The 25158-nt window shown below is 37.3% G+C and overlaps 1 protein-coding gene across 4 annotated transcripts in view; it reads left to right on the plus strand.

Moving 5' to 3' along the window:
• Positions 1-25158, plus strand: part of LOC150089389 (tyrosine-protein phosphatase non-receptor type 9-like) — a 316237-nt gene that overhangs the window by 92959 nt on the left and 198120 nt on the right. For all 4 annotated transcript variants that reach the window (XM_090389348.1, XM_090389328.1, XM_090389331.1 and 1 more), the window contains exon 3: positions 4311-4400. In XM_090389348.1, the coding sequence (XP_090245474.1) occupies positions 4311-4400 (90 nt within the window). The remainder of the gene's footprint in view (positions 1-4310; positions 4401-25158) is intronic.

Genomic DNA, 25158 nt, shown 5'->3' on the forward strand with positions numbered 1-25158 from the left:
TGGTGCCGTCAGACACGAACACACTATACACTATACACTATACTAATGAATAACTGAGCCCATCGACTTGGCATGGCGGCTACTATGCACGTATGAACATGTCTCAACATGCAGCAACAAGCAGCTTCCTGTGATTCATTGTTGCGTCATATTGCAAAACTTTCCTAGTACCCTTTGTACATACTACATATTGACCGTATCTAGGACATAATGTAATAGTCATCAAAATAATATGTGGTGCCCCCTATGTGATGGATACGGTAAAAATAAATAAATAAATAAATTAACGCATAGAGAAACATGCAGATAGTAAGAAGAAAAACTAAAGGAGTAGGAATAATAGAACCTGAACTCCAAAAAGGCGAAAAATAGTGGTATAGATAAGAAATAGTATCTCCTACGTCCTCGGATTGCCCTAATAATTTCGGAGAAATAAAAATAAAGGGTGTAGGACAGCTTAAAGACATTACAAGATATAAGTTGTGGCTCGGTATGCCACAACTTATATCTTGTAATGTCTTTAAGGATCGCAAACCCGTTCCTATAGTAGGGACCCTGAGCTGAATTTGCATGTTATCTCAGCGTGAAATTAAATTTAAATGAAATTAACTATATATAAAAAAAATAATAATAATAATACACTGTAGTTTGCAAGCCGATGGGTACAAGTTTTCTACGCCATAAGACACCAAGAATGCAAAGTGTATCCTATGTAAAAATATACATGGCACTAAATATGAAAATTATATTGCAAATTATATTGAAACAATAGGTTCAGAAAACAAATTTTTAAAATTAATTATGCTTATAGCTTTCCTGAAATGATATTTCAGGTAAGCGATAGGGAAATTATTATTGATCAACTTGTTGTACAACGCTGTTAAGCCCACTGAACAATTTTTATTACTATTGCAGATATAAGCAATCCTTAGACATTGCGATAAAATTATATTAGCATGCACTGATTTTGATATATTAGATCTCCAATTTGTAAGGCTAACTACGTTAAAATTAAATGCATCTCTTTTATTATATACGTTTACGTCTATTTTATTATTATTGAATATTTCTATATGAAGATCCAAGTAATTTGCTATAGTATCGGAACTATTAGTTTTTTCCAGTACAAGTTCTACTGGATATAATTTACTGTAGTCCTGGACGAAATGTGGACAATTAAAAACACATATATCATCTACGTATCTGTATATAAGTAGGTTATCTTGGGATTCTCTTTCTGTATAATGTAGATAAAGGTTTGCTATTATGCTTGATGCTGGACTTCCCATAGGGGTACCAGTCACTTGTAAGTATAACAATGTTCCATCATATACATAATTATTAAAGATGCATAATTTTATTAGAGAATCCCAATAGGTTAAATCAACCTTTATAGCATTTTTATTTTCTAAATATAGTTTCTGGAGAACGACTTTTAAGTTATCAAGATTAATGCTCGTAAATAGACTGTTAAAGTCAAATGTTTGTATTTGATGAATGTTGTTATTTTTTATAGCATTTATAATAGGTAAGTTATTATTTATTATTATAGTTTTATTTAAGTTATTTAAAATAATTTTAAGTAACTTTTCTAGCATTTTTCCAGGAAATTTAGCATAACTATCTCTACATGATGTTATGAATCTAAAAGCAATCGGTGTTTTATGAAATTTGGGAATGCCATATATAAATGGATATTTTAGGTTATTATACTTTAACTTAAATTTTTATGTAATGCAATTAATTTTTTGATTATAATATTAGAGGAAGATGTTATCCGTTTATATGTATGGCTAGACTGTAGTTCATTTTTTAAAATTTCTATATAATATGATTTACATATGATTGCATAATTGCAAGCAGCTTTATCAACAGGAGTAATTACAAAATGTTCATGTATATCTTTGAGCTGCCTATTTATTAATTTGGTATTATATAGATTATCCTGTATGAATTTTAATTGATTATATTTGCTAGATATGATATTAAGCATTGTAAATAACCACATATGGTATGCTTCAACCGGTATGTTATGGTTGTATGCTGATCTTATGCAGTATTTAAGTAAATCTAGATATAACAATTTTTTAAAGTTAGATTTATTAATAGGTAGATTAGGTCGAAATTTAAAACCCAGTGATAAAATATTTCTAAGTTCGGGATATGGGATTATATCTAAATTGCCGGTTATAATGTGATTATGGTTAGGATCCACGTATCTATGAAATGAGGATTTGTGGCAAATACATGTATCCTGTCCGATGTTAATATTGTGAAGGTTTGTAGCTATTGTTTTATAGTTACATGCTTTAAGACCAAATGGTCTAGAATATCTAAATCTAATATTAATATGTAAGTTATTAATAGGCAGCAAGTCATTACGCAAATTCATAGTTTTATGTATATCTAAATCATCCATTAATTTATTTTGAAAGTATAAGATGAGGATAGAGTTTTCTGGCTGCTTTGCTAACATTCAAAATATGAAATCTGAATTTGACAATGTCTAATATAATGTCCAATAGGTGAGAAGATTTAAAGACGTAATCATTGGTTTTTCTATTTAGTGCTTTGAGTACACTAAGTTTAATACAGAAAAGTGTTATGTATTTTTCTAATATTTATAGGATCAGTGTCCCACATTTTGAATAAATCTATGAAGTCTCCTAGATGTTCTCGGTTGCTATTATATGTGTTGGATTTACTATATTTCCTATTGCGATTATATTTACGAAGTTTGGCAATTTGAAACATATTATAAACACATATCTTTTAAATTCTTTGTCATATATTTTTGATTAAATTTATTATTTAGACCGTATGGATATAGTGTTTTATATTGTAACATGCTAATTTCTTCTTGCAATAATCTTTCATTTGTGTTATTAATTACGTTAAGTATTGAAATGAAATATTACCAAAAGTATGTTTTTGAAAATGTCTGAATTCAATATCATGTTCCAGATTACCTGTTTTCTTACTGGATTTGTTATTATAAGTTTTAATATCGGAACGATGAAGGTTCATTCTAATATTTAGTTTATTGCTAGTTTCACCAATATATTTAACATTGCAAGTACGACAAGTGATCATATATATGACGTTATTCATTTTACAGAATATATGCGAATTCGTATTAATTGTAGCATGATTTGGATGCATATAGGGGCAAGTAAGACATAATTTTTTTTTTTTTATATATATATATTATATATTTATATATATATATTTTTTATATATATATATATTATATATATATATTTTTTTTTTTATATATAGTTAATTTCATTTAAATTTAATTTCACGATGAGATAACATGCAAATTCAGCTCAGGGTCCTACTATAGGAACGGGTTTGCGATCCTGGGCATACCCGAGCCACAACTTATATCTTGTAATGTCTTTAAGCTGTCCTACACTCTTTATTTTTATTTTTCCGAAATTATTAGGGCAATCCGAGGACATAGGAGATACTATTTCTTATCTATACCACTATTTTTCGCCTTTTTGGAGTTCAGGTTCTATTATTCCTACTCCTTTAGTTTTTCTTCTTACTATCTGCATGTTTCTCTATGCGTTAATTAATTTATTTATTTTTACCGTATCCATCACACAGGGGGCACCACATATTATTTTGATGACTATTACATTATGTCCTAGATACGGTCAATATGTAGTATGTATTATATATTTAATCTTATTTTAATCATTAAATTACGTTCTCTGTCGGGTCAACGATGATTAATATATGCTTACATTTATATTTTACTTATCCCTTTGATTCCAATATTTCTAAATTTTCTTAACTTTTATCACCATTCGATTTATTTATATTCGATTTATATTTGGCCTTAATGGTTTATATTTGGTTTAGATTTAAATTAGATTTAAATTATTTAGCATATATTGATCATCACAGAAACAGAGAACTTTTTGTCGTTTTTTGCCTTCATTCTGGGTGGTTGGCCCCAGGTGAAGTCATCTAGATTTTCGGTAAAAAGCGATTTTATATATATATATATATATATATATATTTTTTTTTTTTTTGCATTTTCTTAGATCCCTGATGGTATTATTATTGGATTGATTTACTTTTTCTAATAATTCTTTATATATATATATATATATATATATACACACAAATCAATTACAAAATTAATAATAAACTTATTTTTGGAACACATTAGAATCTGTAGGACTTTTGTTCCATGGAATGCAAGTTGAAACTATTGCCTTGATAAATCAAATGGAATATTAGTCATTTATGAATAATGTAATAAAGATTCAAAAAAATTTTAATTGTTTTTTTAGGTTATAAGACGAAGAGAAGGACTTTTTAGGTTTGACCCAACTAGTGATCCCTTGAAAGCGGAGTTGGAAACAGGCAAGTTTACAATATTGGTAAGTATTGCAAGTGTTACTTGATTATAAAATTTCTTCCAGAAATAAATTAACTCAAACACTTCTCACCACATAGTTATCAAAGAAAATTCTTCATTTATTACTTTTGTGTTCTAATTACAAAATTGATCCCGTTAATTCCTAAGTTGTGACAATGTTTTGAACCTGCTTTGGGTTTCATTTTCAGGTCTAGAGTTCAGAACACTTCTATTCCACAGCTGCATCAGTATTTACATGGTGAGAAATATTCAATTAAACTGTAATTTATATGTTTGATATGATCCTCCTAACATCTGCAATGAATTGCATGTTATGCCTTTGGTTAATTACAGGAATAACAGTAGATACATATATCTTGCCTGTAGTTTTTTAAACTTTAAAATAATTACGCTGCTCAAAAAAGTTAGATCATATTGATCACTGCATCTGTATTTACAAATATTTTCATCTTAGAATTACAGTCATGAGAAAAACCTGCATAACAGCATGTAAATTAGTTCTGCAGCAATGAATGTTATGTGGGTGTGACTGTTCAAAATTAATTATGACCTTTATCACTCTATCGACTGTAGCAGGTACTCCTGAAATAGTAAAACAACTTCACTCAGGAGATCTCCCTGTGGAAACATCTCATCCTAGTCATTCTAAGCAGCTACTGAAGCAAACATCTTTTGGAAGCCTTTCCATTTCTATAATACAAAGAACTTTAAACACCTCTAAAGGGATAATTTCAGAATGGAACTTCCTTAATGTTCTCCAGGAAGAAATTACTGAAAAACTTAAAGCACAAAGTGTCATCATTGTTAAAAGAATAATGACCAAACAAGATGGTGTTCTTACCCTTACAAGGAACATTATTCTTACCTTCAGTACTCCAAATCTTTCTGCATCATTTAAAGCTGTCTACTTGTCTTGTAAGATCCATCCATATATTCCAAATAGTTTAAATGCTTCAAATGCTAGAATTATGGACACTGCCAAACAGCATGTCATGGAATCTCTCTTTGTTCCCTGTGTGAACAAAAGACAACTCCCAATCTGAATGCACTGCTGCAACACCACAATGTCCTTCATATTGTAAAACTTGTGAATCAGAGAAAATAGGTAAGAAAATTCTAAAGTACAGGGTAGAGAAAATGTCTCATACCAAGAAGCACTCAAACAGATACAGTAAACCCCCGCTATTCGCGGGGGTTACGTTCCTGAGAAATGTCGCGAATACTGAGTTATTGCTCCCATAGTAATAAAGGGGTTCTGTTCTAAAGTATGAAATATATAAGAAAAACTGGTCTAAAATTTTGTCTATGTATGTATTATATGTACCTTCATAATATCACTATGTACATAGACAGTACATAGTGAAATGCAAGCATAAGGCATCGAAATGAAAATAAAAAACACTTTAATATTAAATGTAATATTTATTAGAAATTTCAAACAAAGCTTTCAAACCAGCGCCTTTGCTAGCAAAAAAAAACTTATCCCGCCAGTGTTATCACTAGTTTCGCTAAAGTGTTGATAAAGGAGTTTTGCATTTTCACGAATGATGAGTGAACTTAACGGAATTTTATTTTGAGTTCGGTCTTCTATCCACAAATTTAAAGCGTTTTCCATTTTTTCTAATTGAACATCACGAGTTAGAGCAAATTTTTGAAGCAATTAGCGCATTTTCACGGACACTACGGCGGATTTTTTCATTGATCGTACCGTCGACTCATTGATTTTATAATGTTTTGCCACTGAGGAGACACTTTCACCATTAGAAATTTTGTCTAATAACTCAATTTTATTCTCTAATGTCATCACCTTCTTTGATTTTTCACATTTCTCTTGTTATTCGTAGCCATATTTTTGTACGGGTTAGAAAGAACTTGTCCACAATAAAGTCACTTTCCCCCGTTAACACACTCGAAAAAGTCTGTTTTACACTGCAAAACGGTAGATTTATCACTTTTGTAAGCATATAAATTTATAAATTGATAAATTTATTCAATTTATAAGCATATAAATTAAAAGCAAACGACAAACGTCCATTACAAGCGCATAACACATACTGAACAAGGATTAGCGAAAAACATCCATGCTCGCGATTTTGTCACTCCTCTCCCCCCACCCACTGAGCGCTGTTTTGACAGGGAAAGATAATTTTTAGCCACGCCCATGTTTTTTTATGGAGGATAATATTCACGGTGCTTTAAAATTCACATTTTTTTTAGGTTTCATTTTATATTAAATCAGCGATCGCGAATATGCGAAACCGCAAACACAGATACCGCGAATAGCGGGGGTTTACTGTATTAAACCTTCCAAATCCTGTGCTAGTGCAGTCAAACACTGGCAGCAACAAAAACAAAAGAATACAACAAATTCTACTAATAACAAGCCACATGACAGTGCCACAAAGTCAAAATCATTGACAAAGAGAAAGACCCAAATCCTGTATGGAATAAATGATTTGATTGAAATATAGACATTGATTAGAAGTCAGATAATTCACTGGTCAACACCAAAAATGTTTTTGGCTTGAAAATAGTCAATTCTTCTTAATTCTGCATGAGAAAAATGAATATAACATTTAAAACTCTTAGTTAGTTCTTGGTTCATGATATAGCCCCTCTTATGATTTAGGGGAATATTGGTGAATACTAGGGAATTTTGGAGTCTAGAGAATAGATAGGTTAGTAACGAATGGGCCTGGAGTACTGGGGTCCATAGTTTATAATAACATACACGTAAGTTATAATCCAGTATATATTTGTATTAAACTGGATTATAACTTATATGTATGTTATTATAAATAGATAGGTTGGTAACACTGAAACAGGAACCGATATGCTTTTTTTTTTTTTTTTTTCTATTTCTGTGTACCATTTTACCTTGCAAGTGATGTTCATTTCATTTCTTTTCTTTCTTTTTTTCTTCTTTTTTTTTTTTTTTTCAGTTTTATGGACAAAAAATACGTAAAAAGCCAGGATGCCACGTAAATGTGTTAACAGTGTTGACAATTTTTGTTATGTGTATGGTGATGTGACATTTTCCATTCAGAAATGCCAATTTGACTGCTTGTGAAAACAGCCTACTACCATTATTTGGGCTGTAAGGTAGGGGATCAAGATAAACCCTGGGCACCTTATATACGGGATGCCTTCAATACAAGGAACAAGAGTAGCCTTGTTCAGATGAAGTTTTTATGGCCCCGGCTAATAGAGAGGTTTTTAATTTTTTCTGTTTTATTAACTTAAATTGGCATATTAATTTATTTTCTAGAGTGGCTTTATTCTTAGTTATGATACTTAGTTTAATTTTAACTTCGATAGAAATTTTGTAGGTTATTACTTAGTATCAGTAAGGGTATCCAATCCACGTTTTACAAGTGTTGCAGCTTCGGCGAATGCAGGGTTTTTAGCTATATTTGCCGCTTTTAATAATGGGGGATTTTAACTTCCCAGATATTGACTGGAACTTGTGGGTTGGTCACTCACACACTAGTCAGACTTTTGTGGATTTATTGGATGATTGTTTTCTGCAGCAGCATGTTCGAGAGGCAACCAGAGAAAGTAATACTGTTGATCTGGTTATCAGCAGTGATCATTCTTGTATTAAGAATTTGCAGATAAAGGAACCACTAGGTGGCAGTGATCACAGTGTGCTGCAGTGGGATTTACTCAAAGAGGTAACTACCGTCAGGGGTAAAGGAAAGGGTTTTTGCTTCCGTAAAGGGGAGTACAGTGGTCTCAGACTGTTTTTAAATTCTGTACAGTGGGATCAACTGACGATGTTACAAACAGTAAATTCTAAGTGGAAAGCATTCAAGGAATTAATCATGGAAGCTACTAGACTTTTCATACCGATGAAGAAATATTGTTCAAGGTTTAGGCCTAAATGGTTATCAAATGAACTAATGAGACTCGTGACAGAGAAGAAAAATGCATGGGATGCATATAAATTATCAGGCGACGCAGAAGCCTGTGGCAGATATAAGCTAGTCTGTAATCAGGTCACAAAGGAGGTTCGGCAGGCAAAGGCGGATTACGAGAAATCTTTGGCAAAAGATGCTAAGAAAAACAGCAAGGATTTCTTTACTTATATAAACTCTAAAAGGAGGGGGATGAATATGATTGGTCCACTTGACATCGATGGTTCGACTGTTGATGATCCTGCTCAGATAGCAAACAAACTGAATGAGTATTTTGCATCTTCCTTCACACGTGAGGAATTATTACAGTTTGAAAATGGAAGAAGGTTATCAAATTGTAGCAGTGTGCTTAATGATTTTGTAATAACTGAGAGCAAAGTGGAGGAGAAATTGTTGAAGTTAAACATAAGAAAGGCACCTGGGGTGGATGGGATCTATCCAGTTATATTAAAGGAGGCGGCAAAGCAACTAAGCAAACCCTTAGCCATAATTATGAGAGCATCCTTGGATTCAGGGGAGGTTCCCACGGACTGAAGATGTGCAAATGTATCCCCAATTCACAAAGGAGGTTCGAAGGGTGACACGAGTAATTACAGACCAGTTAGTTTAACTTCTGTTCCGGGTAAAATAATGGAGTCACTGGTTAAAGATGCATTGCAGGATCATCTAGACAAGACTGCAGCAATAATTCAGACACAGCATGGGTTTGTTAAGGGAAAGTCTTGTCTGACAAATTTGATTGGTTATTATGATGTGGTCACAAAGGAACTGGATGCAAAAAATAATTTTGATATCATATACTTGGATTTCAGGAAAGCTTTTGACACTGTTGCGCATGGAAGACTACTGTACAAATTGGAGCAGAATGGTATTAAGGGTAAGTTGCTACAATGGATAAAAGGATGGTTAAGTGGGAGAAGACAGAGGGTGGTAATCAATGGGTGCTGCTCTTCGTGGACTAATGTTATTAGTGGAGTCCCACAGGGTTCGGTGTTGGGTCCACTGTTGTTTTGTATATTTATCAATGATATTGATGAAGGTATATCAGGCTTAATGTCGAAGTTTGCAGATGACACGAAGGTTGGCAGGGTTGTTAATGACAGTCATGGCAGTGTGCTACTGCAACAGGATCTAGATAATTTGGGCAGATGGGCTAAGAAGTGGCAACTGAAGTTTAACCTTGACAAATGCAAAGTACTGCATATGGGTAGAAGTAACCCCAGAGAAACGTACCAAGTGTGTGGTACTACACTTAAGGTGGTAGAAAATGAAAAAGACCTGGGAATAATTGTGCAGTCAGATATGAAGTTTTCTGAGCAATGCAGACAGGCTGCTAGGGCAGGTCATGGGGTTTTGTCAATGATATATAGGAATTTTGCTAGCAGGGAAAAGGAGGTGATTGTTCCTCTGTATAAGGCAATGGTCAGGCCACGCCTTGAGTACTGCGTACAGGTCTGGAGGCCTCATTTTAGGAAGGATGTAGATTTGCTTGAGCGTGTACAGAGGAGAGCAACACGATTGGTGAGGGGAATGAAGGGATCCTCTTACCAAGAGAGGCTTAAGTTCTGCAAATTGCAGTGGCTGGAGACTAGGCACCTGCGCGGTGATCTGATTGAGGTCTATAAGGCCTTGAATGGGTTGAGCACGCTGAATTCTGATGGGATCCTCCCACTTGTTCAGAATACGAACCTACGGGGACATAAGTTCAAATTAAGAAAGGATAGATGTAGAATAGATGTGCGGAAATTTGCCTTTAGCCAGCGGGTGGTTAATTGCTGGAACAAACTTCCATCTGTCGTTGTGGAAGTTGATAGGTTAAATAAATTTAAGGAGGAACTGGACAGGCATTTGGAGGGTATGGTGTGATTTTTTTTTTTTTTTTTTTTTTTTCCTGATGCTGCATAAGCTCCTACACTTGCTTTCTTGCATCAAGTGCCACTACTACTACTACTACTACTACTACTTTATTGACTTAATTGTTATATTAAATTATTTTCTATAAGTAGCTTATAGACCTAGTCAAGATCCTTTGTTTATTCTGAATTTAGATAGCGAGATTTTGGAAGTTGATTAAAGCTTAGAGTTCGTAGATTTACCATTCGTAACTTGCCACCATTGTTATACGATACAACGTTATATCCCGTACTATAACAGCATTAGCTTAGTATAGAATAGTATAGTATATAATATTATCAATTAATCAGTAAAATTTATTAATCTTGTTAAACTTCATTGTCAATTAAATTGTACTTTCTTTCAACTAAATACATATAATGACTTAGATTTTACAAACGTAACATTATTCATTAATACATAACTTGATACGGAAGTTATGTAATGAAACTCGAAGATAGGTCCTTGGGGTTGTCACAGACATTCTCTCAGATATGCCAGACAAGCTGTATTTGCTACCTGGGATTCTAAAATGCTGATGGAACTGATATTCGGGTGACACTCAAGTCAAGTGGACCCAATTTTGGCAAAGTTTGAACAGTCTATGACAGCCAAATCATCTGCTTGCACCTTCACGATGGTGGGACTGTTAGTAATCCTGGGTATAACCTCCATGCATGAGTACATAGTGGGTGACCACCAAGGTGTGAACCAGTGTAAGCAGGAGTCGAGGTGTGGCGCCCACACAACACGAAGGAATGCCGCCTCTCTATGTTACCAGGCAGTACTAGGTGGTAGATGACTCTCATCAACCAGTGCAATACCACCACTTTGTTTATTGGAGGCTTGAAGTGGAGGAACCCATGTTTAGTCTCTAGAGCTAAGTTCTGGTCAACCCTTCCCCATCTCTTCCATCATGCAGTATTAGTATTAGTAACGGCCGCATGGTGCAAGAAAGCCTATGGCTTATGCTGCACCAGCCAAAAAAAAAAAAAAATCCGAACAAAACAATGATAAAAACAAAAAAAAAATAAATAAATAAAATAAATAACTAAATAATAATAATTAATAAATAAAAAATATATATATATATAAATAAAATAAATTTTAAATAAAAAGGAAATTAAACCTATCATCCTATGCACTTCCCTTACCCGAAAGTACTATCCAGATGACCTTTGAATTTCCCCAAACTGTCGGCCTCTACCACCCATGAAGGCAACTTATTCCAATAATTTATTGATGACTATTTATGATTGATGACTTTTGAGATTATGATGAACATCGTGGCAAGATCCAGTCTTCCTTACATTTTGAGGATACAGCTCTAAAACGGTGTTCTCAGGCTGGCCGCTAGTTAGTACACCGGGCCGAACCTATTGGTAACTCTCTAGGAGGCTTCCGGATCAGCTAGTGTATAATCTTGCTACCTCTACTCTGCCAGATAGTGACTGGAGGGAGTCCGAGTAGTGTGTATGCGGGAAGCATTGTAGAGGCCACATTATGTCAAGGATCTGGGTATACTTTTACCATGTGTATGCAATATCCAAAAATTTCATTACTTCATACAGCATGTCCCACCCACTTTTTCTTTCAATTCATGGTTTATTCATATATTTGACAATTCATGGTTTATTGAATAAACCATGAATTGTCAAACTAATAGAGCAAGCTTATCTGTGAAAAGATCTAAACCTCCCAAGCACTTCCTAATTCATTTCACAAATATACGTGGTCTCAATTCTAATCTCAACGATATCCATTTCCACTTGCAGTCTGCCAAACCCCATGTACTTTTTCTGACAGAATTTTAGTTATCGGTTGATTCAACTACTGCTCATCTGAGATGCCCATATTATTTGCTGTATGATTCCTTTCGCCTCAAAGGTGGTACTTGTGTATATGTCCATTCTGATATTCCCTGTCAGAGACTTGGCAATTTGGAATCTCCTCTCTTTGATCTTCTCTGGCTTAAAATCTCTGTAGCTCATTGTGTCAAATTCATCTGTTGTCTCTACCATTCTCCCAACTCCACTAATCACTTGGAGCTCTTTGACTCCCTCTCTTTGCAACTTGACTTTCTCCAGTCCAACTTTCCTAACAGTGAGGTAATTTCCTTGGTGATTTTAATGTTCACAACACCAGCTGGCTTCCGTTTTCTAGTCACACCGACCCAACAGGTCGAGATGCTGAGGCTTTTGCAATTACTAATGAACTTGCACAGATTGTTCATTTACCTATTGTCGCACGATAGCCTTAGATGCTGATGTGCCATTAAACCTCCAATAACCAACCAACCAATCATTTACCTACAAGAATACCGGACAATCCTAATCATGCAGCCAACAAGCTTGATCTTTTTCTCACAAACAACCCTTCTAAGTACACTGTCGAAGTGAGAGGTCCTTTAGGCACTTCATATCACAAAGTGGTGATTGTCTCTTCTCCAATGGAGCCTTTATCTCATGGCTATTCCCAACCTCGTGTTGTTTGGCTTAACAAGAATGCAAAATGGGATGACCTGCGAGATTTCTTTTCCTTGGTCGGATTACTGTTTCAAAACTTCTGATGTCAACGTTTGCTCAGATCGTGTCAGTGAAATTATTCTTGCAGGAATAGAATCCTTTATCCCACACTCCACTTTAAAATCTCGTCGTTTATCTAAACCTTGATTTTCCCATAAATGTGCTAAGGCTGTTCAAGAGAAGAATGTTGCATATCGTAATTGGCTTGTTTCTAATTCTTCAGTTTCATTTTCTTCCTACACCAAAGCTCGCAACAATTGTAAAGCAGTTATTAATCAGTCCAAACTAGAGTTTGAACAGGCTAAGAGTAGAAAACTTGCTTCTTGCCTTAATGGTAGCTGAGCATTCTGGTCTCTTGCCAAAGCTAATGGCCGCAACTTTTGCCCATCTCTGCTCCCACCTCTGTCCAAACCAGATGGTTCTGCTGTCACTTCAGCCAAGGATAAAGCTGACCTGCTAGCATCCTATTTTACTTCCAACTTGTATATTAATGATCTTGGTAAAACACCTCCCACCATTCCCAGCATGCTCCATTCAATGCTTCCTGTGGTCTTCCATCAAAAGGATGTCAGAAGGATTTTGACGAATCTTGATGCTAAGAAATCTCCAGGTCCCGATGGTATTTCTCCACTTGTTCTCAAAACCTGTGCTCCTGAACTTATTCCTATTCTTTGCCGCCTTTTTTCAATTTCTTATTCCAAATTTGCTCATATCCAGCCAGTTCCTGAAAAGGGTGACAAATCCCTCCCATCCAATTATCATCCCATTGCAATTACTTCTACTCTTTCTAAAGTAATGGAGAAATCAATTAACTGCCAACTCTTAAACTATCTAGAAACCTTCCGTCTGATGAACGATCACCAGTATTGATTCCGTCATTGTCAATCCACTGGTGATATTCTGGCTTATGTTACCCATTTATGAACTAATTCATTGGAAAGGTTCGGTGAAACACAAGTAGTTGCTCTTGATATCTCAAAGGCTTTCGATCGTGTTTGGCATAAAGGTCTTCTATACAAGCTTCCAACTTATGGTTTCTAACTGTTTTTAGTAATTGGTTATCCAGTTTTCTCTCTGATCGCTCACTGAGGGTGATGGTAGATGGCTCTCTGTCTTCTAACTTCTCCACTAATGCTGGTGTCCCCCAAAGTTCAGTTCTTTCCCCCAATCTTTTCCTCTTGTATATGAAATGACCTTCTTCCATTGACTGGAAATCCTATCCATAGTTTTGCCGATGATAGCACATTGCATTCTACTTTCCATTTTGAGAGACCTTGCCCTGCTCATTCAGCTTTAACTTCTCGAAAATCTGCAACCAATTCCTTAAATTCCGATCTTCAGATAATTCTCCAGTGGGGCAAAGGCAACTTAGTTGATTTCAACCCTTTTAAAACTCGGTCTTGTCTTATATCTCGCAAAAAAGGATTCTTCCGTTCCTATGCTTATCTTTAGTGACACTCCGATTTCTAGGCAAAATGATATATCTCTTTTGGGGATTACCCTGACTTCTAATCTCTCTTGGCACAAGCACATTACAAATATTGCTTCCTCTGCGTCTAAAAAACTTGGTTTTCTCTTTCACTCTTGCCATTACTTTTCTTCCAAATAGCTGCTCACTCTGTATAAATCGCAAATCCGCTCTGCCATGGAATATTGTTCCCACATATGGGTTGGTACCCCCAAAATCTCTCTCAGGCTTCTTGATTACATTCAGAAGTGGCCAGTTAGGTTAATTAATGATTCATCTGTAACAGAGTCTCTCCACTCGCTGTATCATAGACGTATTGTTTCTGCTGCATGCCTCTTCTACAGATACTTCCATGGGCACTGTTCTTCCAAATTGTCTTCTATAATTCCCGCTCTCTCTTTCAAAAGAGTCCGAACACTTGCCTCCACCAGCGAACATCCATTTACTGACCAAGTTCAAACTCACAGAACCAACTTTTCATTTTCCTTGTTTATTCATTCAACTGCCGTTTTCTGGAACAGCCTTCCTTTATATGTATTTCCTGAAAATTCCAGTCTACAGAAGTTCAAGTTCAGTGTCAACAAATATCTTCTTTTGTCTTCTCGACCTCCAACCCAAGCATGGTACCAAGTACTATAGGTTCAAATACCTCTCGTGTTTGGGGTTTACATTAAAAAAAAATATATATATATATATATATATATATATATATATTTTTTTTTTTTTTTTTTTTTTTTAATGGGTTATAATTTTGTACTGAAATTTAAATTTTTTTGAAATTGAATCGAAATCATGATTCAGACCAGAGCAGCAAAGCAAAAGGCTCAAGCTAATGGGAGTCCGTGGCTCAGGGGAGAATCTGAGGGGGAGAGGGGGGGGGCAGTTGTCCTCTAAATCACAGCCTTTTAAAATGCACTGCTTGTTTGATGTTTGTGGAGCAATCAGGTACAGGACATGATATTTCCACGGCGATTTGTCTGCACGTGCATGCGAGGTAAGGAGTGTGGGGAAATCAGGCGACAACTCAGCGTTGCTATGTGCCTATATGAGAGCTTGAAGAACAGGGTGAATGCCCTCAAAGGATCTAAATTGAGAGGTCCATCAAGCTCTCAGCTGCCCACATTAACTCCAGAGCTTGCACTTGATCATCACGCAACACAGTGGCAACCCCCAAGGCAGAATGCACTGCTCTCACAGGAACTAGTAGTTGTTAGTGACTCTATTGTCACGGAAACGGGAAACATGCTTAGTAAAAAGGATAGGTGGAACGGGACCAGGGTATGACTGCCAGGGGCAAAGGTTATGTTGTAGAGCAGATATCATCTTTTAAGGGCACAGAAGGTGATATTGTACACGTTGGCACTAATGATATTAAGAGTAGGAGACCCGCAGAATTACTTAAGAAGTACAGGTCACTGTTGAAAAAAAGCCATGAATTAGGGTTGAATTTGAAAGTGTGTGCAATTCTGCCCAGACACGATAGGAGGGAGTATATGATGAGAGCCTCGTCAATCAATTCGGCTCTGGAAAAGATTGTGCAAGGCTCAATGGGGTAAAATTTTTTTCAGCCTGGTCTGTGGTCTGTACTTGCTAACAGGAGAGTCTGCTTCTACAGGGATGGGATACACTTAAATAGAAAGGGTGCAAGAATATTTGCTGATGCTATCGCAGCAGTGTTAGGTAGGTCGGAAAACTGCTAGCTTGGGGGAATACAAGGACTAATAGATTAACAGTAGCCACGGGCAGAGGTGAAAGTGATTCTTGCACTGCTTCTATTGGAATGAGCAGAAGCCTGGAAAACAAGATGCAGGATATTTCAGAGACTGCTGGGAGTCATTGCGGTACAAGCAAACACATGGGTTGTGTTAGGGTAGCTAAGAATAGGAACAGGTGCACGTATACTTGCGTGTACACCAGTTCCAGGAGTTTAGTAAATAAATTTGATAAATTTGAGGTGTTGGTCAAAGGCAGATATTGTTGGGATATCAGAGACATGTTGTCACACAGATATAAGAAATGTAGAACTGGAACTTGGAGTACAATGTGTACAAGAAGGATATACAGGATAGAAGGGAAGAGGGGTTATGCTATTGGATAAGAAACACATAAAATCCAAGGAAGTGCAGCCAGTGGACATCGCTGGACGGTGTCGAGTCAGTTTGGTGGGACATAAGCACTGGGAGATCAAAATTGAAAGTAGGAGTGTGTTATAGGCCTAATGACTCTAATGAATATAATAAAAATATGTACGGGGAAATAGTGGGCCAGTAAATCAAAGAGTCTTATAATGGGGGATTTTAATTTCCCAGATATTGACTGGAATTTTTGGGTTGCTCTCACTCGCACACTAGTAAGGCTTTTGTGGATTTATTGGATGATTGTTTTCTACGTCAGCATGTTTAGGAGGTGACAGGAGAGAGTATTAATTCTTGTTCTGATTATCACTAGTGATTCTTCATGCATTAAGAATTTGCAGATAAAGGAACAGCTGGGTGGCAGTGATCACAGTGTGCTGAAGTGGGATTTACTCAAAGAGGTAACTACCATCAGGGATAAAGGGAATGGTTTTTGTTTCGTAAAGGTGACTACAGAGGTCTGAGACAGTATTTAAATTCTATTCCAACAGTAAATTTAAAATGAGAAGAATTCAAAGAATTAATCTTGGAAGCTACTAGGCTTTACATACCAACTAAGAAATATTGTTCAAGGTTTAGGCCTAAATGGATGTCAGATGAACTAATTAGACATGTGGCAGAGAAGAAAAATGCATGGGATACAAAGAAATTAATGGGTGACATGGAAGCCTATGATAAATATAAGCTGGTCTGTAACGAAGTCGCAAAGGAGATTAGGTGGGTAAAGGCAAATTATGAGAAATATTTGACAAAGGATGCAAAGAAAAATAGCAAAGAGTTCTTTACCTATTCTTTTATTTATTTTTTTTTTATCGTATGATGTGAGCAATTCATGAAGGATCCACTTTTTTCCTGCTCCCTTCGTGTATCGTAGCCGTTAGGTCCAACCGGACAGTGCGCCACCATCGTAATATCCAAGCCCTAGGTGGGTTTTAAACCTGCGACCTTTGGGTTTGCCAGGCAGGCACTTTACCCACTTGGCTAGCTCGTCTGCCTTTACCTATGTAAATTCTAGAAGAAAGGGATGAATCAGATTGGTCCACTGGTTATTGATAGTTAAACTGTTGATGATCCTGCTCAGGTGGCTAACAACTACATGACTATTTTGCATCTACATTCACACATGAGGAGTTATTCAGGGAGGGGAATGCTAGAGATGAATTAAACTCTGGCAGTGAGCTAGATGATTTTGTAATAACTGAGAGGGAGGTGAAGGAGAAATTGTTGAAGATAAACATAAAAGAGACACCTGGGATGGATGGGATCTATCCAGTTATATTAAAAGAGGCAGCAAAGGAAGTAAGCAAACCCTTAGCCATAATTATGAAAGCTTCCTTGGACTCAGAGGAGGTACCCATGGACTGGAGACGTGCAAGTGTGACTCCAATACACAAAGGAGGACAAAGGGCAACACAAGTATTTATAGACATGTTGGTTTAACTTCTGTTCCAGGGAAATTAATGGAGTCGCCATTTAAAGAAGCACTGCAAGATCATCTAGACAAGACTTCAGTTATAGCTCAGACATAGCATGGTTTGTTAAGGGGTAGTGTTGTCCGACCAATTTGATTGTATACTATGATGCAGTCACAAAGGAACTGGATGCAGGGAATAACTTTAATATCATATTTTTGGATCTTAGAAAGGTTTTTGATACTGTTGCAAATGGAAGACTGCTGCACAAATTGGAGCAGTGTGGCTTTGGAGGCAAATTGGTGCTATGGATAAAGGGATGATTGAGTGGGAGAAAATAGTGGTAATTAATGGATACTACTCTTCGTGGACTAATGTTATTAGTGGAGTCCCTCAGGGTTCAGTGTTGGGTCTATTGTTGTTTTCTGTATTTATAAATGATATTGAACATGGTATATCAAGCGTAATGTCCAAGTTTGCAGACGATACAAAGGTTGGCAGGGTTGTTAAGGACACTAATGACAATACGCTTCTGCAACAGGATCTAGAGAAGTTGAGCAGATTTAAGATAGGTGGCAAATGAAGTTTAACATTGTCAAATGTAAAGTCAATAGCAAAGTACAATATGTGGGAAACAGTAACCCCAGAATAACATATCAACTCTTTGGTACTAAGCTGACAGTGGTAGAGAATGAAAAGGACCTGGGGATAATTGTGCAGGCAAATAAGAAGTTTTCTGAGTGGTTCAGGTGGGCTGCAAGAGTAGCTTATGGTATCTTGTCAATGATATACAGGAATTTTTCTAGCAGGGATAAGGAGGTGATTAACCCTTTGTATAAGGCAATGGTCAGGCGACACCTTGAGTACTGTATACAGGTCTGGAAGCCTCATTTTAAGAAGGATGTAGAGCTGTTTGAATGAGTACAGAGAAGGGCAACAAGATCAGTGAATGGATCAAAGGGTTGCTCTTACGAAGAAAGGCTTAAGTTTTGCAGATTACAGTGTCTGGAGACCAGGCACCCACAAGGTGATCTGATTGAAGTGTATAAAGCCTTGAACGGTTTGAGCATGCTCAGTGCTGATGGGATTCTTCCTCTTACTCAGAATAATCACCTGAGAGGGCATAAATTCAAATTGAGGAAAGATAGTTGTAGGTTAGATGTGCTGAAGTTTGCCTTTAGGTGGTAGCAGGTAGTTGATTGGTGGAACAGACTTCCATCTTTTGTTGTGGAAGTTGATAGCCTAAATAAATTTAAGGCTGAGCTGGACAGGTATTTGGAACGAACAGAGGGGTGAAATGGGAGCTTTTTTTTTTGGCGGATGCTGCATAAGCTTACTTTCTTGCATCGTATGCCTCTGCTAATGCTAATATTTGCTGCAACACATGTGCTGTAAATCTCCGTGGATGGTTGAATAACAAAGGACATTCAATGCCTTTGCCATCCCAGTGATTTGGAGGGAGCCTACAAATCATGTTAATGACTAAATTTTGCATGGTGCCTCCTTTTCAACATGGCATGTCAGAAAAAAAGATGTGGGCTGAGGAATATCCCAACATCTTGTCAGCAATCTGACCAGTGGCACATGGGGTTGGTCTGCCTGTACCTCACCCTTCAGAAGAATACACTTTGGAGTCTAAGGGGACAATGTGAGGAATAATCAGTCTTGGCCTTCAACATCACAGGATCCTGATTTTATGCCAGAACTTGAGTCACTGAGTGAGTCACACGGAATCATTCAAGGTGAACTAAGTGATCTAATTTGAGACCTAGATCTATCAAAAGATAAAGCAAAGTATCTGGGATCAAGGTGTCCGTATACAGGAGCAGACAGAGTGCTTTGATTCCATATTTTAAAAGTGAAAACAACCTTGTTGCCTGCTGTGATGTGAATGGTTTGACGACAGCTTTGAATGTGGAGCACAACCCACAGGACAGACAGTTGTAGGAAAGAAGGCTATTCATAGACTCTTCAAAGCTAAGTTTAAAAGCTTTAGCTCCACAATGGTAACGCTCTTCCTTCAATTTCTATAGGTAATGTTGCCCACATGAAAGAGTCATATGAGAATATGAAATTAATTCTGGAAGCAATGAAGTACAAAGACCACCAATGGCAGATCTGTGGAGACCTGAAGGTGATTGCAGTACTTCTGGGCATGCAGTTGGGATACATGAAGTACTGCTGTTTCCTGTGTGAATGGGATAGTTGAGCTAGGTCCTTGCACTACAAGAGAAAAGTGTGGCCTATACGGGAAAATCTGTGCCCCAGGGAAAAAAATGTCTAGCACAATCCTCTGGTTGATTGAAGAAAATTTCTTCTGCCCCCTTTACACATCAAACTGAGACTCGTGAAGAACTTTAAGAGGATGAACCAGGATGGAGAAGCTTTCAAGCATCTGAGAGGACAATTTCCAGTGTTGAATGATGCTAAGGTTAAGAAGGAATCTTTATTTCCGCAAATTCGTGAACTTTTAATTGTTGAAAATGTTGAGTGAGTCCTTCAGGGTAATGAGAATGCAGCTTAGGAAGCCTTTAAAAGTGTTGTGCATGACTTCCTGGGAAACCAAAGAGCTGGAAACTATGTTGAGACTGGGAACAACCTTCTAGAAAAGTATCATCAATTAGGCTGCAACATGTCACTGAAAATCCACTTTCTCGACTCTCATCTGGACTTCTTCCCTGACACCTGTGGTGCAGTGAGCGAGTGACGAGCATGGTGAGCGATTCCACCAAAACATTTCAGCAACAGAAAGAAAATATCAGGGTAGGTGGAATGCTTCTATGTTTGCTGACTACTGTTGGACAGTCATAAGAGATGTTCCTTAAGTGGACTACAAAGCAAAAAGAAGGCTCTGTCGCGAATAGGCACATTTTGAGAAAGTACTTTCGGTTTCTGTGCAGTTTTCTTATGTTCTTTTTTTTTTTTACGTTTTAATTAAAAACAACTATGATTTATGTTGTATCAAGAAAATGTAAATATGAGATTGTTTTAATATTACTTTTCACTCTGGCTACTACCAAAATTACTATATTCTTAGACAATAGTGAAAGTACTATATCTCATGTGGAGATATAGTACAAAAACTAGAGCTAATAAAAAATTTCTGAAGTCATATTCGTTTTTCTCTACCCAAAATGAGTAAAGTTTGCATAGTTTAAGAAAGGAAACAAATTCACAGAATTTTTTTTTGTTGAACAGTGTAATGAGGATACAGTTCTGCTCATCCACCTTGTTACATGCTGATGTGACAAGGTGGATGTTGGTTGTCCAGTATTTCCAAAACAAAGCAAATTTCAACAGGATTGAGGGGAGAAATAAATCATTCAGTGGAATTGTAGAAGCCTATAAAGCAACCTAGAGGAAATAAAATAATTAATACACCAGCATGATCCTAGCAGGTTTTGCCTACAGGAAACATGTTTATCATCAAATGATGCACCCCAGTTCTCAGAATATCTCCTATATAAACGTGACATATCTTGAGTCCCTGGAGGATTCAAAATATCTGTCAAAATGAGAAGTAGCAATTTTAGTTCGTAGAAATGTACCATCCGAACCAATCCAGCTTTGTACCTCTGTAGAAGTAGTAGCCATTTGCATTGTCCCTGGCATTACTGTAGTAGTAGTAGTAGTAGTAGTGGCACATGATGCAAGAAAGCAAGTGTAGGAGCTTATGCAGCATCAGCCAAAAAAAAACAAAAAAAAAAAAAAAAATCACACCATTCCCTCCAAATGCCTGTCCAGTTCCTCCTTAAATTTATTTAACCTATCAACTTCCACAACGACAGATGGAAGTTTGTTCCAGCAATTAACCATCCGCTGGCTAAAGGCAAATTTCCGCACATCTATTCTACATCTATCCTTTCTTAATTTGAACTTATGTCCCCGTAGGTTCGTAATCTGAACAAGTGGAAGGATCCCATCAGAATTCAGCGTGCTCAACCCATTCAAGGCCTTATAGACCTCAATCAGATCACCGCGTAGGTGCCTAGTCTCCAGCCACTGCAATTTGCAGAACTTAAGCCTCTCTTCGTAAGAGAATCCCTTCATTCCCCTCACCAATCGTGTTGCTCTTCTCTGTACATGCTCAAGCAAATCTACATCCTTCCTAAAATGAGGCCTCCAGACCTGTACGCAGTACTCAAGGCGTGGCCTGACCATTGCCTTATACAGAGGAACAATCACCTCCTTTTCCCTGCTAGCAAAATTCCTATATATCATTGACAAAACCCCATGACCTGCCCTAGCAGCCTGTCTGCATTGCTCAGAAAACTTCATATCTGACTGCACAATTACTCCCAGGTCTTTTTCATTTTCTACCACCTTAAGTGTGGTACCACACAGTTGGTACGTTTCTCTGGGGTTACTTCTACCCATATGCAGTACTTTGCATTTGTCAAGGTTGAACTTCAGTTGCCACTTCTTAGCCCATCTGCCCAAATTATCTAGATCCTGTTGCAGTAGCACACTGCCATTACTGTCATTAACAACCCTGCCAACCTTTGTGTCATCTGCAAACTTCGACATTAAGCCTGATATACCTTCATCAATATCATTGATAAATACACAAAACAACAGTGGACCCAACACCGAACCCTGTGGGACTCCACTAATAACATTAGTCCACGAAGAGCAGCACCCATTGATTACCACCCTCTGTCTTCTCCCACTTCACCATCCTTTTATCCATTGTAGCAACTTACCCTTAATACCATACTGCTCCAATTTGTACAGTAGTCTTCCATGCGCAACAGTGTCAAAAGCTTTCCTGAAATCCAAGTATATGATATCAAAATTATTTTTTGCATCCAGTTCCTCTGTGACCACATCATAATAACCAATCAAATTTGTCAGACAAGACTTTCCCTTAAGAAACCCATGCTGTGTTTGAATTATTGCTGCAGTCTTGTCTAGATGATCCTGCAATGCATCTTTAACCAGTGACTCCATTATTTTACCCGGAACAGAAGTTAAACTAACTGGTCTGTAATTACTCGTGTCACCCTTCGATCCACCTTTGTGAATTGGGGACACATTTGCACATCTCCAGTCCGTGGGAACCTCCCCTGAGTCCAAGGATGCTCTCATAATTATGGCTAAGGGTTTGCTTAGTTGCTTTGCCGCCTCCTTTAAAATAACTGGATAGATCCCATCCACCCTAGGTGCCTTTCTTATGTTTAACTTCAACAATTTCTCCTCCACTTTGCTCTCAGTTATTACAAAATCATTAAGCACACTGCTACAATTTGATAACCTTCTTCCATTTTCAAACTGTAATAATTCCTCACGTGTGAAGGAAGATGCAAAATACTCATTCAGTTTGTTTGCTATCTGAGCAGGATCATCAACAGTCGAACCATTGATGTCAAGTGGACCAATCATATTCATCCCCTACCTTTTAGAGTTTATATAAGTAAAGAAATCCTTGCTGCTTTTCTTAGCATCTTTTGCCAAAGATTTCTCGTAATCCGCCTTCGCCTGCCGAACCTCCTTTGTGACCTGATTACAGACTAGCTTATATCTGCCACAGGCTTCTGCGTCACCTGATAATTTATATGCATCCCATGCATTTTTCTTCTCTGTCACGAGTCTCATTAGTTCATTTGATAACCATTTAGGCCTAAATCTTGAACGATATTTCTTAATCGGTATATAAAGTCTAGTAGCTTCCACGATTAATTCCTTGAATGCTTCCCACTTAGAATTTACTGTTTGTAACATCGTCAGTTGATCCCACTGTACAGAATTTAAAAACTGTCTGAGACCACTGTACTCCCCTTTACGGAAGCAAAAACCCTTTCCTTTACCCCTGACGGTAGTTACCTCTTTGAGTAAATCCCACTTCAGCACACTGTGATCACTGCCACCTAGTGGTTCCTTTATCTGCAAATTCTTAATACACGAATGATCACTGCTGATAACCAGATCAACAGTATTACTTTCTCTGGTTGCCTCTCGAACATGCTGCTGCAGAAAACAATCATCCAATAAATCCACAAAAGTCTGACTAGTGTGTGAGTGCCCAACCCACAAGTTCCAGTCAATATCTGGGAAGTTAAAATCCCCCATTATAAGACATTCTGATTTACTGGCCCACTCTATTTCTCTGTACAATTGTTCATTGTACTCATTCAAGTCATTAGGCCTATAACACACTCCTACTCTTATTTTTCCTTTCGCAGTGCTTATCTCACACCAAACTGACTCAACAGAGCACTGTTCATCTATATTAACTGGGTGCACTTCCTTTGATTTTATGTTTTTCTTAATTAACAGCATAACACCCCCTCCCTTTCTGTCCTGTCTATCCTTTCTGTACACATTGTACTCCCCAAATTCCAGTTCTGCATTCCTTATATCTTTGTGACACCACGTCTCTGCTATCCCAACAATATCCGCCTTTGATATCTTGACCAACACTTCAAACTCATCAAATTTATTTACTATACTTCTAGCATTGGTATACATGCAAGCATACATGCTCCTATGCCTATTCCTTGTTACTCTAACACATCCCATATACCCAACTATTCCATGATGACTGCCATCCGTCCCTGAAACCCCCAACACCCCTCGCTCCAGGTCGCTTCTTATTCTAATAGAAGTTGTGCAAGAATCACCTTAACCTCTGCCTGCGGTTACTGTTAAACTATTAGTCTTTGTATCCCCCCCAAACTAGCAGTTTTCCGACCCTCCTAACACTGCCTCGATAGCATCAGCAAATATTCTTGCACCCTTTCTATTTAAGTGTATCCCATCTCTGTAGAAGCAATCTCTCCTGTTAACAAGTACAGTCCAGGCTGAAAAAATTCTACCCCTTGAGCCTTGCACAATCTTTCCAGGGCCGAATTGATCGACAAGGCTCTCATCATGTACTCCCTCCTATCGTGTCTGGGCAGAATTGCAGACACTTTCAAATTCAACCCTATTTCACAGCTTTTTTTCAACAGTGACCTGTACTTGTTGAGTAATTCCGCCGGTCTCCTACTCTTAATATCATTAGTGCCAACGTGTACAACTATATCACCTTTTGTGCCCTTGAAAGATGATATCCGTTCTACAACGTCATCAACCTTTGCCCCTGGCAGACATACCCTGGTCCTGTTCCACCTATCCTTTTTACAAAGGATGTTCCCCGTTTCCCCGACAATAGAGACACCAACAACTACTAGTTCCTGTGGGACCAGCGCATTCTGCCTTAGGGGTTGCCGCTGTGTTGCGTGATGACCAAGTGCAAGCTCTGGCGTTGATGTGGGCAGCTGAGAGCCTGATTACATCATTGTTTGGTAGTAATGGTTGGTAGACAAAAGATTCTTGCCAAAAGGAAGCAAAACAAAGCAAGGAATATAGTTTTCACCAAAAGCTATAGTGGGAGAATGTTATAAACTATAGATGTCTCAAAACTGAAA

This window comes from Mastigoproctus giganteus, chromosome 2, assembly GCF_048544385.1.
Source record: "Mastigoproctus giganteus isolate SK-2022 chromosome 2, ASM4854438v1, whole genome shotgun sequence".
NCBI classification, from domain to species: Eukaryota; Metazoa; Arthropoda; class Arachnida; order Uropygi; family Thelyphonidae; genus Mastigoproctus; species Mastigoproctus giganteus.